General features: G+C 39.2%; 1 protein-coding gene across 6 annotated transcripts in view; it reads left to right on the forward strand.

Moving 5' to 3' along the window:
- The first annotated feature begins 325 nt into the window (after positions 1-325).
- LOC131248881 (structural maintenance of chromosomes protein 5) overlaps positions 326-17,515 on the forward strand; it is a 111,802-nt gene continuing 94,612 nt past the window's right edge. For 3 of the 6 annotated variants that reach the window (XR_009172521.1, XR_009172522.1, XR_009172520.1), the window contains exons 1-7: positions 327-495; positions 628-805; positions 1,084-1,237; positions 10,213-10,286; positions 13,151-13,300; positions 13,448-13,552; positions 14,908-15,053. Coding sequence is in view for 2 of the 6 variants with exons in the window: in XM_058249382.1 (XP_058105365.1) it covers positions 455-495; positions 628-805; positions 1,084-1,237; positions 10,213-10,286; positions 13,151-13,300; positions 13,448-13,552; positions 14,908-15,053 (848 nt within the window). In the remaining 4 variants the exon portion in view is untranslated. Of the gene's footprint in view, positions 496-627; positions 806-1,083; positions 1,238-10,212; positions 10,287-13,150; positions 13,301-13,447; positions 13,553-14,907; positions 15,054-17,515 lie in introns of all 6 variants that reach the window. The other 3 variants (XM_058249382.1, XM_058249384.1, XR_009172523.1) reach the window with 2 other exon arrangements.

Consider the following 17,515-nt stretch of genomic DNA (forward strand, 5'->3'; position numbering starts at 1 on the left):
ACAAGAATATCAACTCGATCCAAAACTTTCATGGCGTTCAAAAAGTTTTCAACCGAAGGAGTTTAATCACAACAGTGTGTTCCACTTGAGTAATTGAATTGCCTCATTTTATGGATCTTATTATAAAATGATATGTAAAAATGGATGCACGGTGTGGATAAAACCCATACATCAACGTGGCTCCTCAGAGCCCCTGTCCGTAGCTAGGGACGGGCGGGGTTGTACCCCATCCGCGTCCGTTTAAGGCAAAGGCATGCCACGTGACAATTCCTGAGTGACGGCGTATCAAGCGGCATACGTAGCCGGACTATCAAATCACTATCCGTACGGTCATCGTTTGGCGCCTTTTCTTCTCCGCGCCCTCAATCTCTCACAATCACTCTTTCCATGGTTTCTCAGACGCCCTAAATTCTCTGTCCTTCCCCGTTAGGCATATCCCAGCACGCTCTCAGCCATGGCTGAACGTTCCTCCAAACGCCGCAAGCTCGTCGAAAGGTACGTACGGCTACTTCTCACTACTTCAGCACGTGAGATCACGACCGTTCATCTTTGATTTCTTACTATCCATCCTCCATTCCGGCACATCTCAGCTGTTAATTCTCACTGACGTATTTATGCATACTCCAGAGGTGAAGACGGATACTTGCCTGGAAACATAATCGAGATAGAGCTCGGCAATTTCATGACCTACCACTACCTGAAAAGCAAGCCGGGCCCGCGCCTCAACCTCGTCATCGGACCCAACGGATCCGGGAAGAGTTCTCTTGTCTGCGCCATAGCCCTTGGCCTCGCCGGAGAGCCGCAGGTTCGGATGGGCCCACTCCACGGCATCGGCATTTTTAGGAATTTTGGATACGTTTGGGCGGGGTTTGAAAACCTGAGCTGAATGGGTGGCATTATGTCTAGTAGGATTGGAAACAATGCCTTTCATGATTTGAGGCGGAGCGGCCTCTTTTGGTTTTCAAGTTTGAAATATCTGCACCATCCAAGCAGCCCCTTTTCTTTTTTGCTAATTCTATTTTAAAACAACCTGCTGTGTTTGCACTTGTTCATATAGCTTTGTTGATGGGTTTTAATGTACAGCTGCTTGGAAGGGCTTCGAGTGTTGGGGCGTATGTGAAGCGGGGAGAGGTGTCTGGGTATATAAAAATTTCATTGAGGGGTGATACCGCTGAGGAAAAGATCTGTATCACGCGGAAGATTGACAAGAATAACAAGTCTGAGTGGCTGGTTAATGGTATGGAATAACAAGAAGATTTTGTTCTGTTTCCTCTCTCTTGACGTGTCCTCAATGTTGACTTGCCATTTTACTGTATGTGGTGTTTGGGTGCCCCACTTTATTGTGATTTATCACAATAAGTGGTGATCATGACACTCAGTAGGAAAAAAAGAACTCCACCCAATGTTTTGAGGGTTTTTTTTTTTTTTTCAAATTTCTAGTCTGACTTGAAGATTCAAAAAAAAAAAAAAAAGAAAAAGAAAAAGAAAAATTATAGGTAAGAGTTGTGTTGGATTTTATTGTCATCTATTTCCACTGAACAAGCCTTTATAAAAGCAATGCATCTATCTAAAAAAAAAAAGAAAAAAAGAAAGAAGAAAAAGCAATGCATCTATCTTGTATGCCTTTTTATGGTTCTTTCAATGTGTGAGTTAGTTATTTATATTACTGGCTGCTTTACGTTGCAGCATGTTTATTAAGAAAAGGCTGAAGAGGTTAATGAAACCAACTACGAATTAAAATACATCGAAATGTTAATACAATGGTGCAACTGTGGAATGAAAGTTTTGAAAGCTTAACTCCATTTGAGGCAAAGCATTTGATTTCATGTTGGATGTCCTGTACGAAGGGGCCGAGTAACAAACTTTGATAGATGATATTAAAATCACCTATCATTTGAATAGCAACATTTTTTTTTTTTTGCCCAATGATATTAAAATCATTAAAAACTTTGACAGATGGCTTTAGTGTACGCTACGCCACCTATGATCCCAGGATCCTTCAATCCTAGCGCCATATGGCACAACCAATTTTTTATTAGGCGTGGGAGGCTTATACAGTGAAGCTTTTCGAGAATGACTTGAGGCATAAACCTCCAGGCCTCATGTATGTAAGCCTCAAATAGTGAAGTATATGGGGGGCGTACACGTCTAGTACAAGTTACACATTTTGTTAAGTGGACATCTCTCAAAGTGTTCTTTCAAGGGTGGAAATTGTAGAAGAAAATGTTTTTCTTTCTATATTTACCTTTTTGTCTATCTATCACCATGAAAGCAATGCTTGAGGAAGGCATTGAATATGACATTTTCGAGTTGCTTTTAATAGCATGGAGGATTGAGCCCCATATATATATATACACACGCACACTTTAAATTTTCTTCCTAATTGCTTAATTTTTAGTAATACTACGCTTTTAGAACTTTTTCTTTTTGATGGTTATTCATAGTTTGGTTATCAATTTCTAGTCAATATCATGTTTTATAATTGTTTTAGCATTTATATTTTGGTTATTCATGTGTACCATTATTTTTATATAAGCTTTACCATGTATTCTTAATTTACATTTCCCCCTGTTATTTTCATATTTTAAAATGAAATGAAGCAAGCTAGCAAGGCACTTTAGGTGGTTTAATCCACATGCCTCAAGGCTTATTGATGAGGGCATCTGAGCACCTACACGAGTTTATCAGAGGAGGAGGAAGCTGAAGCCCCAGCCCTAGCTTCATTATGATTGGATGATCATTACATAGGGGCCCAATGGACCTAATTCGAGTTCTTAGCTGCATTTAAGACCCCAAATGCATGGTTGTGCATTTTTTAAGACCCCTCACTGGGTAGATGCATGCGGGATGCTTATTTGGAATTGATCGATACATCTTTGGATTGTTTGGATGTCATCTAGCCTGACTTGGACCACATTTGGACGTTACAAACGTTAGACCATGCCATTGGATATCTTGGACACATCAGTTTGGTGATCCGGACTGTTGGATATGTTAAGAGACTCGAGTTTAGGTGTACGGTCACTCTAGTATGCACATTCGAGCCATGGACACATTGGACCACATTCATCCAGGCCGTTGATCATGTGTGGACGTGTGGACGTACCTGTTGTACGTTAGAGACCATTCTTGTGCCTTGTGGCACATCTTTATTTCTGCTTTATTTTTTAGTTTTATTTTAGGTTATTAGAGATTTATGTGATGATCGTGATCATTAATAGATTCGGACAGTCAAGAATAGTTATAGACTTAGTGTTTGCTTAGGTTTTCTCATATTTACCTGTTTGAGACTTGAGACTTAAGATGGTGGACATATTGAATGAAATTTCTCTACATTGCATCTTTTGAGCAAGAAAACTTTATGTGAATGGAATTTGGTGTGAAGCCATTGGAGTGATTCCAAGTTACCTTTCTTATTCCTATCAAGGTATTTCTTTCTTCTCTCTCAAACCCTCTTTTTCCATTGAATATATATTGTTCTCTTCTTTCTCAAACCCTAACTCCATCATCAACCTAATTCATCACCGGCCAAACTAACATAGCCCCACCACACCGTCTGTATGATTGTATGTAGGGGTGTCAATGGGCCATGCTCGGGCTTGAAAAATTAGATTTTTGAATAGGCCTGGCCTGAAACAGTTCAAAATCCGGGCCGAGACCTACCCCAGGCCTAACTCCTTGACAACCCTAACTGTATGGACGTGCCCGTACACTGCACGAACCTGTCCGTACAGCCGAACGACCTTCCCCCCATTGATCTTCTCTCTTCTTCTTTATTTTATAACACTCTACCCTAACCCTAGCCTTTTATAAAACGCTAAATTTCCAATTTCTTGATTTCCAAACCCAAACCCTAATCCACTCAAACCCTAGCAAGGCGCAAGTGAATCTTCGAATCTGGAATGAATCCTATGCTAGATAGTAGTTCTACCCTCCATTGGGCCATGTTCAATCAATAGCCTTAAGGATCTATTTTGCAGGATTGTGATGTGGTCTTGAACTTGAGCTTAATTGAATATTTGATGTCTCTAAATTTGTGGTAGATTGGCTTTATTTTATGCTTTGATTCACTCTGGTAATCCAGTAATTAATTGAATTGCATCATCCTAGTTTAGGCCATTCGTCTTGCATCACTTATGATTTACCTCCAAGAAGACCTGGATGCCTCACATCATGCTCTACTCTAAGAGCATCCAAATAGATGATGTATGCTTGAGGAGTATCTCGAGGCGATTTCAACAGAGATCAACTAGTTGGTTTGAGAAGCGATTTTAAAGAGAGATTGAGAGCTGGTGGTAGACAAAATTCATGCGAAGGGTCAAGGGGGGGTTTGGGGGTGTGATTTTAGGAAGAATTCAAGGGCAGGCTTGCGAAGATTCTCTAGAGATGTTTTAAGGGGCATGATGAGAGGAAGTGTCCAACATTCCTTTAGAGATCGGAGTCGAGCATATGAGAACGATCGAGAGAGAAGATATTGGTTAAGCTGGAATCATGGGAGGACAAAGAACTTCCTAGTCCAAGGGGACTAGCTCAAAGCTGGGTAAAAGTTGTGTAGGTGTTTCTTCTAGAAGTAAAGGGTCGAGGAGAAGCAGGGTGGTAAGGAGAGAGGTATCTGTCCAAGGTTAAAGAGATGGCTATTGTGGGGCCGGAAGAAGCGGCGGGTCTCGACAGGGAAGGGGATGGGCACTAGATCTCAGTTAGTAAGGGTAGGAAGAGAGATTAGGCTAGAAATATAGGATTAGAGGGGTGCGTCTTAAGGAACTGCCGAAATCTTTGTTCATCGATTCCCTCATGCGTCATTAAGGTTCCATTCAGAGTTTGTCTACCAGAAATAAAGGCACTTTGGTAGGGAGAAATCACCTTAGGGAGGACCAATCTCATTCTCTGGCTGAGAACTTTCGCTATGATTTAATAAGGGTTGCTAAGCAGACTTACAGGATGAAACTGCTTTAAACAATCTGCACCTTCTTGCTTAGGAATGAGAAAGAAAAACGAGCTTCCTAACTCGGAAGCCAAAAAGGAGATCATTGTTAGCAGTATGGATTTCAAGAGGGAGGTTGGTTTGTGAAGAGTTTCTCTTTACCTCGCCTATAGCATATGAAAAGCAATCCCGTCGACGGACTATTTAGCCGGTAGAGGGATTGCGTTCGCTCTTGAGAACGGGAACCGTATTTGCTTTTGGGTGGATGTTTAGTGTGGTGAAAGGGCGCTTCATGATGTCTTTCCTAGGGTACCCTTTCTTGCTTTGGATTGCTTTGTTTCAGTTTCTTGATGCTGTCGTTTGGAGCCCTCCTTGCTGTAGGAATCTGACAGATGATGAGGTCGTAGAGTTTATTGGTTTGATGAGTGTCTCAAGCGCACCGCACCTTCTTCTCAGACGGAGAAGTCGATGATTTGGAAATGGTATCGATCTCGAAATTTCTTAGTTTGTTCATTCATCAGATTTTTATCTGATTTCAGTAGCAACACCGGTCCCACACATCCGTTCCACCATTGGCACTACGGAGCCCCTCCTCGAGTTACAGTGTTCGTATGGTTGGTCGGAAGAAAGAGAGTTCTGACTATTGATAATCTTCAACAGAGATCTCTTATTCTTCCCAACATATGCTTGATGTGCATGGAGGATGCAAAGTCCATTGACCACTTTTTTATTCATTGCTCACGTGCTCGAAAAGTGTGGAGTTTTTTTTCTTTCTTGTTGAGTTTCACATGGTTTGGGTAATCTCAGTGTCTATGGAGGTTTTTCTTTGGGCTAGCATAGAGGCGGAATTGGGAAAGCTAGCAAAGTTCTCTGGAGGCTCCCCATTTTGGCTATTTGGAAGGCGCGAAATGAGCGAAGTTTCAGAAACAGGAGGTTGATAATTATAGGTCTTGTTATGGGTTGGGTTCCTCATGTTTATGCAGCTAAGGCTGCTTCTTTTTTCTTCTAGTTTTGCATGTAATTGTTGCGTTGTATTCTTTTCATATCTTTCGGTGGGTTTTCTAATAAATTGCTGTTATCTAAAAAAAGGGCTTATAATAAATTTCAATAGTTACTTTTAAATAAGAGGGGGGCTGAATAGAGCCCTAACATTTTCTCCTGTAATCTTCTTCTTTTCTTCTTGTTTTTTTTTTTCCCACTATTCTTCTAAATCTCTTTCTAGAATCTTATATCCCTTTTCTACTCAAAGTACACAGGCTTCACAAACAAACCCTACTAACTGGCTGAAATCCAATACTGCTTCACACCTAGTAACGCCCAATTTCTCTTATTCCACTCGAAAGATAATTTCCATGTTGAGTTTAAAACTGCTTTTATGGTCCTATCTTTTCCCTTGAAAATGCTTGCATTTCACTCAAGTCCGTTTGACCAAATAACGGTCTTCATTATTTCTTCCCAGAGGATGCGAACTGCTTGACCCCAAATCCTGGTCCTCCAAGAAGGCAATGGCTCTACAATCAATCTTGGGATTTCCCACTTGACTCCAACTACACTACGATGGCATTCCAAGCTTGATTTGGGAACGGGCAATGCATATTAGATGGTCCTCAGTCTCTTCTGTTGTGTACACATCATGCATCTACCGGGTAAGGAAAAAACCCCCACCCTTTTCATGTTAAATCCAACATGACAATTCTATTTAAGTAGGTTAACCAATAGAATGTTTTTACCTTGTGAGGAGCCTCTCTTGACCAAATTGCTGTTGCCCACTCCACTAATCTTCTATTCTCCTCTTCACTAGACCAAATAAAAGACTCGCATGAGAACCTCCCAGATGGCTTGTGAATCCACATTCTTGTACCTTCCCTCTTGGCATTTTGTAGACCCCTTCCAATTAAGACAGCAGGCTCGCCAACTGCACTATTTCACATTCCTTAATATTGTGTCCAATGTTCAGAGTATTGGTCTTGTTACATGTATCGATGACCAAGTATAACAGAAGCATGTATCAATATCGCCGATATTGTCGCCAACACTTGGAAAAATTGACTATCTGAGGAAAACTTTGGGGAAACGTTGGGAAAGGGTAGAATTTTTTAATGAAACTTCAAGAGATGTTAAAAGACACATGTTTACACATGGAGGAATAAAATATGATAAAGAAGTAAATATTAGTTGCCATTTTATAGAGGCCTAACCACGCGTTGTTAAAAAAATAAATAGAAATAAATAAATAAAATTAGTAACCAATCAATCGATTGGCCAACACTCATTAGTATATAATATTTCCAAATTAATTAATAGTGAAGAACACATTTTTCAATAAAAATGAAAAAAATTAGAATTTTCCGTATTTGCCCCATTTATTATTATTTTTCATCTCAAATCCATGTCAATGCATGAGAATCATGCATAGACATGGATTTCCATTGCAATCCATGTCAACATTTGAAAAAAAAATGTTTCTGTTGATTTTTCATCACCTTTGAGTTTTGGCCTATCCTCTTTTCAAGTCGAGATTTTTCCCCAAATCCAAACTTTTATTCAATAAAAATCAATAGTGATCGAAATCACCTAAGGAACAAAATTCCAAAAAAAAAGAAAAAACTTAAAAATGGAGGTTCTTGGGGGTTTTTGAATTTTTTTTTCCAATTTTCTGTTAATTTTCACCTATTTACGGATGTTTTCCTGGTACCGGGGAATATTATCGATGGTATTGCTGATACTAGGAAATTTTTACAAGGGATTCTTTTCAAAGCATCGCTGATATCGATAAATAATATTGCCAAGTATTACTGATATTATTGAAAGTATTTATACTTCCTGTAGTTTCATTATTGTTGACCTAGCAATACTGGTAATATCGGCCATATGATTGACAATATCACTGATATTTTGAACAATGATTGCGTCTGAATGTCGGTGTCCACGATTAACCGCTTGGGCCTCTCCCACAAAACTGCTCCACGAGGGTTCCCTTTCTCGACGCAATCCTGTACAAGTTGCTGTAAACATTCATCAAGGGTAACTTGTTGCGGTAACAATATTTCCAAAAGCAAATGTTGCTATTACGACCCACTCTATATGATTCATTTGGAAATATGTCGAATTACCAAGATCGCCTCCACATGCTGGAGGCTTCCCTATCATCACCTGTTGGCTTCACATCCCACCCATTATTGACATACTTAGGCAAGAGAACCCTTACATGCCACCACCATTTTGCCAATAATGCTTCATTAACCTCTCTAGCGGGTCTCAAACCTAGAGCCCCTCTTTAACAGGCTTGTAGACGTCAGACTACATGACTACGTGTATTTTTGGACTGTCTTCTTTGTTGTCCCATCAGAATTTCTTCTGTGTGCCTTTTATTTCTTTCACCACTTTTGTAGGTCACTTGAATAGAGAAGAAGGTAGAGTGGCATGCTCGTAGGCACCGCCTTAATCAAAGTGATTCTCCCACCAAATGACAGATATTTCCTTCCACATTGCTAACTTCGCTCTAGTAAATCATGAATCGTGAATCGTAGGTTTTTGACAACACTTCCCACCCCTATTATCCTAATTCACCGATGAGATTAAATTCTGTAATCCCCTTGTATTTTTGTTTTTCCGAATTGAGAGCTTTCCTGGGTTTGCTGCTTTAGCTGCTTTTTCGTTCTCTTCCAATTGAGCCAGAAGTTTCTTGAGATTATTCTCCTCACCTGAAATGTGGACTCCTAATGTCTTGGACTGCTTCATCATCTTTTTCTTCACCCATGGCAATACCTCCTCTCCTGCCAGCCTACCCCAGAAGTCAACAATTGGCAGACAGAGAGCAGCACTTCTCCTGCCTCTGCCTCATCTGTCTAGCTGGATCAAATCTGATCATACCCTCCCCAGTCCCCTCTAAGCTGGGATCCCTCTCCAGCCTCTGCTCTTGACTCCCTGTATCTGAACTATGTGAATCTGAAACATCATCGATCATTATTATCATATAAGCCTTAGGGGTTGGCTACATCATTGCTTGTTTGGATAATTGACCCAGTTGTTAACTCCTTTCTAAGAACTATGGCCCCTGCTGAACTCAGATCCACTGGGAGAGTGAGATGGTTCTGCAGATCCATTGCCTGGGCTTGCACTGACAACATCTCTAGAGCTATTCCAACCTCCATCGAAGGACAATGCTATTGCAGGGTTGAAACTGCCGGCCGGAGGGAAAGGTGGAAAACCAGGGTTTGAAAACTGCTTGACATGTGCCTCAATATTTACCTGCGCAGATTGGCCAGATGCGTGTTCAAGGTTGCCTTACAATGGGAAACAGACTTATCCAGCAGCTGCCTCTTTGGCTCAATGATTGCCACATTACCCAATCAGCCGAATGGATTTTTTCAAATTTGAGTTTGAGTGTGTCAATGACTGCCACACTTTTGTCAGTTTGAGTTTGCATATTTCTTCAATCATCACTATGTTTCTACAATCAAAACAGATCAAATCAGTAAACGATGTTCATAGTTGATTGAATTTCCTTAGTCTATGATACCAATGAAAAAATTCTGTTGTTCATGATGCCTATCATGTTGGCTGTACCTTTTATTCCCTACCTTGCGAAGATTCTTGAATGGGATCGGCAATAGTCTTTTGAAGTATGGGGATATATAGTAGGGAGGTGATAGTGTGTGGTTTGGTTGAATTGGTAATGAGGGTTGTGATCTTGCCTTCTTTCAAAGGGAATGCCTTTTAATCAGCAAATCCTCACTGTCTAGCATCTCTACCCTTCAGTGAATTTGATTGTAGCAGCAGGGGAGCAATGGTGAGTTGCTTGTGATCTTACCTATGTTTTGAATAGCACACTATTTGATTCTATCAGGGGCATGCTTAAAGGACGCAACTATTGCAGTAGGGAAAGCTCTACTTTTAAATAATTTTTGAGTTGACCCTTTTGTTGTGCTATGCTGCTTCCTATTGCATGGTTGGACCATTTTTCCATACTGCAGCCTTGCAGGTCGATCAACCATGCCTCTTTCTGTCCTTTGTGTCAATCATATCTTTGATGAGATGTTCTACCTCTTTCGGGTTTCATATAATTGATTCCTCTACAGACGGAGTCAAACTTGGTCATGAATAGTTTGGCTAAACCATATTGCTAGAAGAGATTGCATTTGCTCTAAATTTGTTTGTGAGGCCTTTGACTTCTGCAGTTCTGGGTCATGCTTCTCTCTTCAAAATTTGAAATTACTACTGCCAAAAAAGAAAATATATCTGCTATGCAGACTGAAGAAGTATTTGGTTATTGTATATGCTGATTGTAGGCAAAGCAGTGTCAAAACGAGATGTAGTGGAAGTTATCAAAAGGTTCAATATCCAAGTCAACAACTTGACTCAGGTGAGTTTGTGAACAATTTATTTTAATGAGTAAATTCTCTAACGTGTATCTCAGGTTTCTATTCACATGTCGTTAACCAATGGTAATATAGGCATGATACCTTGTTTGTTTTACTTTCATATGTTTCTACCATATACATGCTCTTTGTGGTGGGGTTCAGTTTTGGGAGACCATGTTGTGACCATTATGTGGATCGGAAACACTTGTTTTGTTCTATTTTATTGTCTTTTAATATAGTTTGTACACTTCATATTGTAGTGTTATATGAAGTTATCTGGATATGCTCATATATATATATATATATATATATATTTCATCATCATCAGAGCCTTATCCCAACTAATTATATGTGTGCGCGCACACGTGTGTGTGTGTATTGTATGCATTTCCATATTTATCTAGATATGCTCTTATCTCTCTTGTATTGTCAGTGGTAAAAATGTACACACAATAGCAAGTCAAAACAGTTAAACCATGTACCATGCAATATCTGTAATACATTGAACACACATACATCAATGTCTAACCTCTGATATAATAAGAAAATAAAGGTGGGGTGCACTTGATGAGTGGATCAGGCTGATTTTGCAACAGGTGATCCCATTTTGTTGACGTAACATCCAATGTTTTAAATATTGATGATATCAGCCGACATATCTCATGTTATATCTTGTATCCCACCTGTGCGATACGAAACGCATAGGTAGTGCCGATACATCCCACCTATTCGATCCAGTGAGCATTTTCGATTTCCGATACATGTTTTTCTTTTTTTTTTTTGGTTGTAAATCATGTTAAACTAGTGTCAAGTTGTTACAAATCTATGACATGAAAAATCATGGATTTTTCATGTTTTCCATGAAAAATCATGGATTTGGAACTTCGATTTCGAGATTTGGGGGAGATGGGTCAAGTTGTGGAAAATTGAGAAAAATCGAAATTTCTCAATTGATTGCAAATTAGTTTTAATCTTTGTATCCAAACACAAAATTAAACATGTATGTAACCTGATCTAGTGATTCTTCTTTTGCTTTTGAATGTATTGCTTGTGTTTCCATACATGTCTTCTTACATTTATAAATTATATGAATAGACTTTTAATATACTTGCATCGGTTCAATTGAAAAACGCATATATTAGGACCCCATACAAAGGAAACCCCTATTATGTGCATATATATATATATATATTTGTAATGTTTTGATTTCTAAGTGTGTATTGATGTCTTTTTCAACAATCCCTGAAGTTTCATTGAAAAAATCGACCAATTTCCCAATGTTCTCATGTTTCCCAACAACAACGATACATTACGCGATACAACTGATATAACCCATGCGATAACCGATATGTATCTGTATCCCAAGGGTGCGATATATTACGCAATAACAATATTTAAAACATTGGTAACATCCACTCGAATGTGTGTGGGCCCCACTATGATGTGTATTGTGGCATCTGAACTGTGCATCAGATGCGGCCCAACATGAAAATGGGACACCCCCAAATTTAGCCTTATCCAAAACTCAGGTTGGCCACACCACAGTGAACAATGTAAAATCATGTGGCATGGGCCATCTGAGTTTTGGAATAGCGTATTTTCGGTTGTCCCTTCATTCATCTGGGGTGCACATGATGAACAGGTTGGATGACATATAAACAGCATGGCGGGCCCCATGCACAAATATATAGTGGGCGTCCTCTCTCTACTGTTCCCTGTGGTTGGCCAACCTGTCTACCTAAGTTTGTAGCAGGCTGATTTTCTGGTGCTGGGCCTAATAACGGGGGGCGCAATTGATGGATGGGTTGGATGTGTGACACATTAATGTGAGGCCCATTTTTCTCAGTACCATGGGAACTTCCTAGAGTGTTGACACCATGGGATCTTCTCTCTCTATCACCATGTGTGTGTGTGTGTGTGTGTGTGTGTGTGTGTGTGTGTGTGTGTGCGCGCTGCATACATATATGTGTATACACACACACACAAGAAGTTCTCAAGTCCAACTGGTTGGACCATAAATTACCATCCACCCAGCAGATTACTTCCAGCATATCATGTGTGTGCAACATCCAATCCTCCAATGATTAGCCATGAGGATCAACTTATGCAAAAGTAAGCCCCATCCACTCATCAGGTGGGTCACACCATAGAAACAATGTCTGCATTTTATGTATGTATGCATTTATTTTCTTTGTTGGTTAATAGTTTCTTTGTCTAAAGAGAGAATTATTGGCGAAGAGTTATTTAATTCACTGCTAATCCTCTTACTTGAATTAAAAGTTCCTTTTTTGGTAGTTGAGTCATAAATATTTTTCACAGCCTCACAACTAATCCAACTTTCACTCGAGTTACCTAGAAAAAGAAAAAGAAAAAGAAAGTCTGTCTCAACTCTTCTGATTCAGTTGTTAATGAACAGTTTTGATTCTCTTTTCTTCAGTCTTTATCATTCAACTGAAGAGCAAGGGTAACATTTTCTGCTTATATTTGGTCTATGGTCTCTGAGGAACAAACGAGTTACTTGAGTTTTATACTTTTTAATTTTGACTACATGATTACATGCTGACTGCACAATATTCCTCAATGGAGCTACTTTACAGCAGTCAACTAGAAAAGGATAATCTTTCAACTCACAAACTTTCATTACTTTTCTGTTCATCATTGTACTTGTTTATTGTGTTCATAATCTTTTCGTGAGTTATGGATCTTTTGTTGAGTGATTTGTCAATGTGTATTCCTGCTTCACTGGAATTTATTCTTCACTCATATAATCATGTCATTGCCCGTGGTTCTTAGTTGTTAAAGATTCTGTTTGTTGAAAGTTTAAAGCGGGCCATAATAGTCAATTCATTTTTACGTTCTTTTCTAGTTCTTGCCACAAGACCGGGTCTGTGAGTTTGCTAAGCTAACTCCTATACAACTTCTAGAAGAGACTGAAAAGGCTGTTGGTGATCCTGAACTCCCAGTTCAACATAGTGCTCTTGTTGATAAAAGTTCTGAATTGAAGAAGCTTGAAGTGGTGAGTTTCGGTTTGCTCTGGTATAAATTTTGGTTTGCTCATCAGTCTCGCTGACAGTTCTCTAAGTAGTCAAAAGTCATTTTAGGGATGTTTCTTCAGATATATCCAGAATTCAAGTGAGATTTTTGGGCCGTTTTTCTTTTGTAGACTGTCAAACAAAATCGAGATACTTTGAATCAGCTGAAGGCTCTTAATGAAGAGCAAGAGAATGATGTGGAGCGTGTTCGTCAAAGGGACAAGCTTCTGGAAAAGGCAAATATGTGGCTGTTTTATAGGGAATTTTACGAAAAACTATCTAATTAATACAGAATTTACACTCCGGTTCCTTTCTCAAGAAGGTTTTAAAAAATCTACCTCATTAATTGATATAATTATCATTCCACTACCTTCAGTCACGGCCATGGTGCCAGCAAATGGGTCGGTGGTTGGGTGGGCCCCACCATGATGTTTAGGTAAAATCCACCCCAACAACCAGGTGCGTCATGTTGTCACCCCACGTTAGGCCAAGGGCCCCAAAAGCAGCTTCATCTGTGATTCAGGTGGACCATATGATTGGAAACAATGTACATTGGCAACAAGGTACAGGGCAATGCTCATTCTCTAAACTATTTCCATTAGTGTAGCCGAAGTGAATCATGGATGGGTATGATTTTGGGCCACAAGCCTAAATTTTTATGTGGAATCTAATGGTTGGAGTAGATTTCATATAATTATCATGGCATGCCCTGTAAAAAATCAAGGGTGGACCTCTCTCCCAAAAATTTCCTTTGGTGTGGCCCACTAGAATCACATGTCAGCCTATTTTTTTGTCTCTTGGCCTAATATGTGACTAAATATCTAATTATCGAAGTGGATCTTACATAAACATCACTGTGGGCCCCGACAAAATCAAGAGCGATGTCCCATACTATTCGGTTTTTTCTAAATAATCTCTTTGTACAGTTGGGGATGTCGGGACTTGATTTGTATGTGAAATCCACTCCAACCATTAGATGTGTAATCCTAGTTTAGGCCCAGAGCCAAAAAATCAAGCTGACTTGGGATTCAGGTGGGCCACGCCAAAGAAAACAGTTGGGAGAGAGAGACTTCCACCCTTGATTGTTATAGGGTCCACTGTGATGATTATATGAAATCACTCCAACCATTAGGTGCCACACCTAAATTTAGGCCTTGGCCTAAAAATCAGGCCCATCCATGATTTAGGTGGGCTATATGAATGGAAACAGTTTGGAGGGCGATTGTTGCCCAGAACATTGTTTCCAATCATGTGGTCCATCTGAATCATGGATGGAGGTGATTTTGGGCCCTTGGCCTAACATGAGGTGACACACCTAGTGGTTGGGATGGACTTTACATAAACATCACGGTGGGGCCCACCCAAGCAGCCATTTGCTTGCATGCTTGCCAACTGGCCATTAAAGAAATGTAACATAAGGTAGTGAATTCATAATTATGTAGATTAATGAGGCAGCTTTTTGACAACTTTTTTGAAAAAGGTACCGGAATGTAAATTCCATATTAGTTAGGTATTTTTTGTAAAATTCTGTATTTTATATTCCTTCTATTTTCTTACAATATTTCTGATGCTGTTACCCTATCACTTGCAGGTTGACTCAATGAAAAAGAAATTACCTTGGCTTAAGTATGATATGAAGAAGGTGGAATACATGCAAGCAAAAGATAAGGAGAAGAATGCGAAGAAAAATCTGGATGAAGCTGCTAAAAATTTGAATGATCTCACAGTCCCCATAGAGTATGTCTATGACAACCATGGACAAATTAGTCATTGTCTACTACTATTTGTGCTTCATCAGAACTTTGTTCTGGTCATTCCACGAGCATATAATAAATTATAGTTTACTGTGGTGGTAACTCATGTAGTGATTATGAATTATGTTATCGTCTAAAAGTATATGTAAAGTGTTTTCTTTGTCCTTTCACTTTATAAGGTGCCAAACTTCCAGCTTCTAGTTGAGATCGAGTTCCTTTTAATTGGTTCTTGATGGATCTTCATGGGCTTATGGTTAACTAGTCCCTGTAGTTTCTGTTGCACATGCTTTCCTCCTTAGGGAGGTTTGTTTCTATAAATGATCTGAATACTTTCTGCCTCTAGAATGCTTCCTCCTACTTTAGCCTCAATTGATATGCTTCCTTGGCTTCATTTTATTTTTCTTGCTATTTTGTAGGCCATACTCCTTAAATTAGATCATTTTCAAACATAAGCACCGATCTCTTTGGCTACTTTGAGGTTTTTGAATGCATCCCCAAACGAGTTCTTATTCGGCGCTTTTAGGATATTTTGAGCTGCTTCAAATTTGTCTTATGTTATTTTTCTTCTTTACATTTATGCCTTTACCAAACACAAAATCTTGTTTCTAAGGCAACATTTCACAAATGCAGTTGTAAATATGTGTATCTTTTCGATCTCGAGGCATTCTTTGGTATTTTATCGTAGAGCAGACTGTAGAATTATGTAGATGTGAAAAGAAATAGAAAAGAGAAGGAAGAATAGATGGAGAAAGAGAATGGAGAGACAATGGATCAGGGCTACACACCCATGCTCTCTCTTTTATATTAATTCATAAAAAGCAAAAATCTCAAAACTACACCTCACTTGTAATATTACATTTTAATATTAATTTTAGCTAATTGACTAAATAAAGAGAAATAAGGACTAACTCAAGACTAGGTGGGCTGTACCACTGTACGATTTCATTCATCTAGTTTGGCCCACATCTATAGTTATCAATACTCCCCATCAAGCTGGAGCATATATATCGTCGATGCCTAGCTTGAAATAAATATATGTAGACTGATTGTGGCTAAGATATTTGGTGAGCACATCAGCAAGTTGATCTTGAGACCAAACACACGGTGTAGGAATTTCACCACCAGAAACCTTCTCATGTATGAAATGATAGTCGACTTCAATGTGCTTGGTTTTCTCTGATAAATTGGATTATTTGCAATATGGGAGGATGCTTGATATCATAAAAGTAGTGCATTGGTAGGCTCATTGCAAAATTTATTTCTTGTAGCAGTTTCTTGATCCACATGAGCTCACAAGTGGTATAAGTCATTGCTCTATATTATGCTTCAATGCTTGATCGGGCTACAAGACTGCCTTTTACTCTTCCACGCGACCAAATTTCCTTCGACAAATGTGCGGTACCCATTAGCAGATCGCCTGTTAGTTGAGGAGCTTCTCCAATCTACATCAGAATACCCTATAACTTGAAGATGTTTATTTCTTTTATATGAAATTCCCTAGCCTAGTGCTCCTGCAAGATATCACATAATTCAAACAACTGCATCTATGCGAGGCACCCTAGGAGAACTCATAAACTGACTTACCACACTCAACATATGATATATTTGGCCTAATGATTGTTAGGTAGATAAGTTTTCTGACTAGTATTCTATACCTTCCCGGGTCATGAACCATATCTCTTCAATAACTAGTTTGTGATTTGGATTTATTGGTGTATCCACTGGCTTAGTACCAAGAAAGCATGTTTCTATGAGCAAATTCAAAACATATTTCCGTTGATATAGATTAATGCCTTGTTTTGATCCGTCAGCTTCTAACCCAAGGAAATATTGGAGATGACCCAAATCTTTTGCTGGGAAGTGAAGTTGAAAATACCTCTTAAGATCCTCAATTCCTTTACCATCACTCCTTGTAACCACTATGTCATCTATATATACAACTAATACAATCATACTTGAGGCGCCTCTTTATATGAAGATAGAAGGATCGCCATGACTTTGAACAAAACTATAGGCTAACACAACCTTATTGAATTTATTAAACCATGCATGTGGTGATTCCTTCAACCCATAAATTGCATTTTTCAGTTTACAAACCTTATTTGACTCCCTTGAGCAACAAACTCAGTTGGTTGCTCCATATGGACCTCCTTTGTGAGATCACCATGAAGAAAGACATTTTTAACATCGAGTTGAAAGAGGAGTTATCTGGGAATGATTGATAACAATAGAGAGAATGACACGAATGGAATTAAGCTTGACAAATGTAGAGAAGGTTTTGTCATAGTTGATGCCATGAGTCCGAGTATATCCCTTGGCAACTAAGCGAGTCTTCAATTGTTCAATTGTGCCATCAAGATGAAGTTTAATGGTATACACCCATTGACAATCAACAATACGTTTACGGGTAGGAAGACTCGTTAGCTCTCAAGTGTCATATGATGA

The sequence above is a fragment of the Magnolia sinica genome, chromosome 6, assembly GCF_029962835.1.
Source record: "Magnolia sinica isolate HGM2019 chromosome 6, MsV1, whole genome shotgun sequence".
NCBI lineage: Eukaryota > Viridiplantae > Streptophyta > Magnoliopsida > Magnoliales > Magnoliaceae > Magnolia > Magnolia sinica.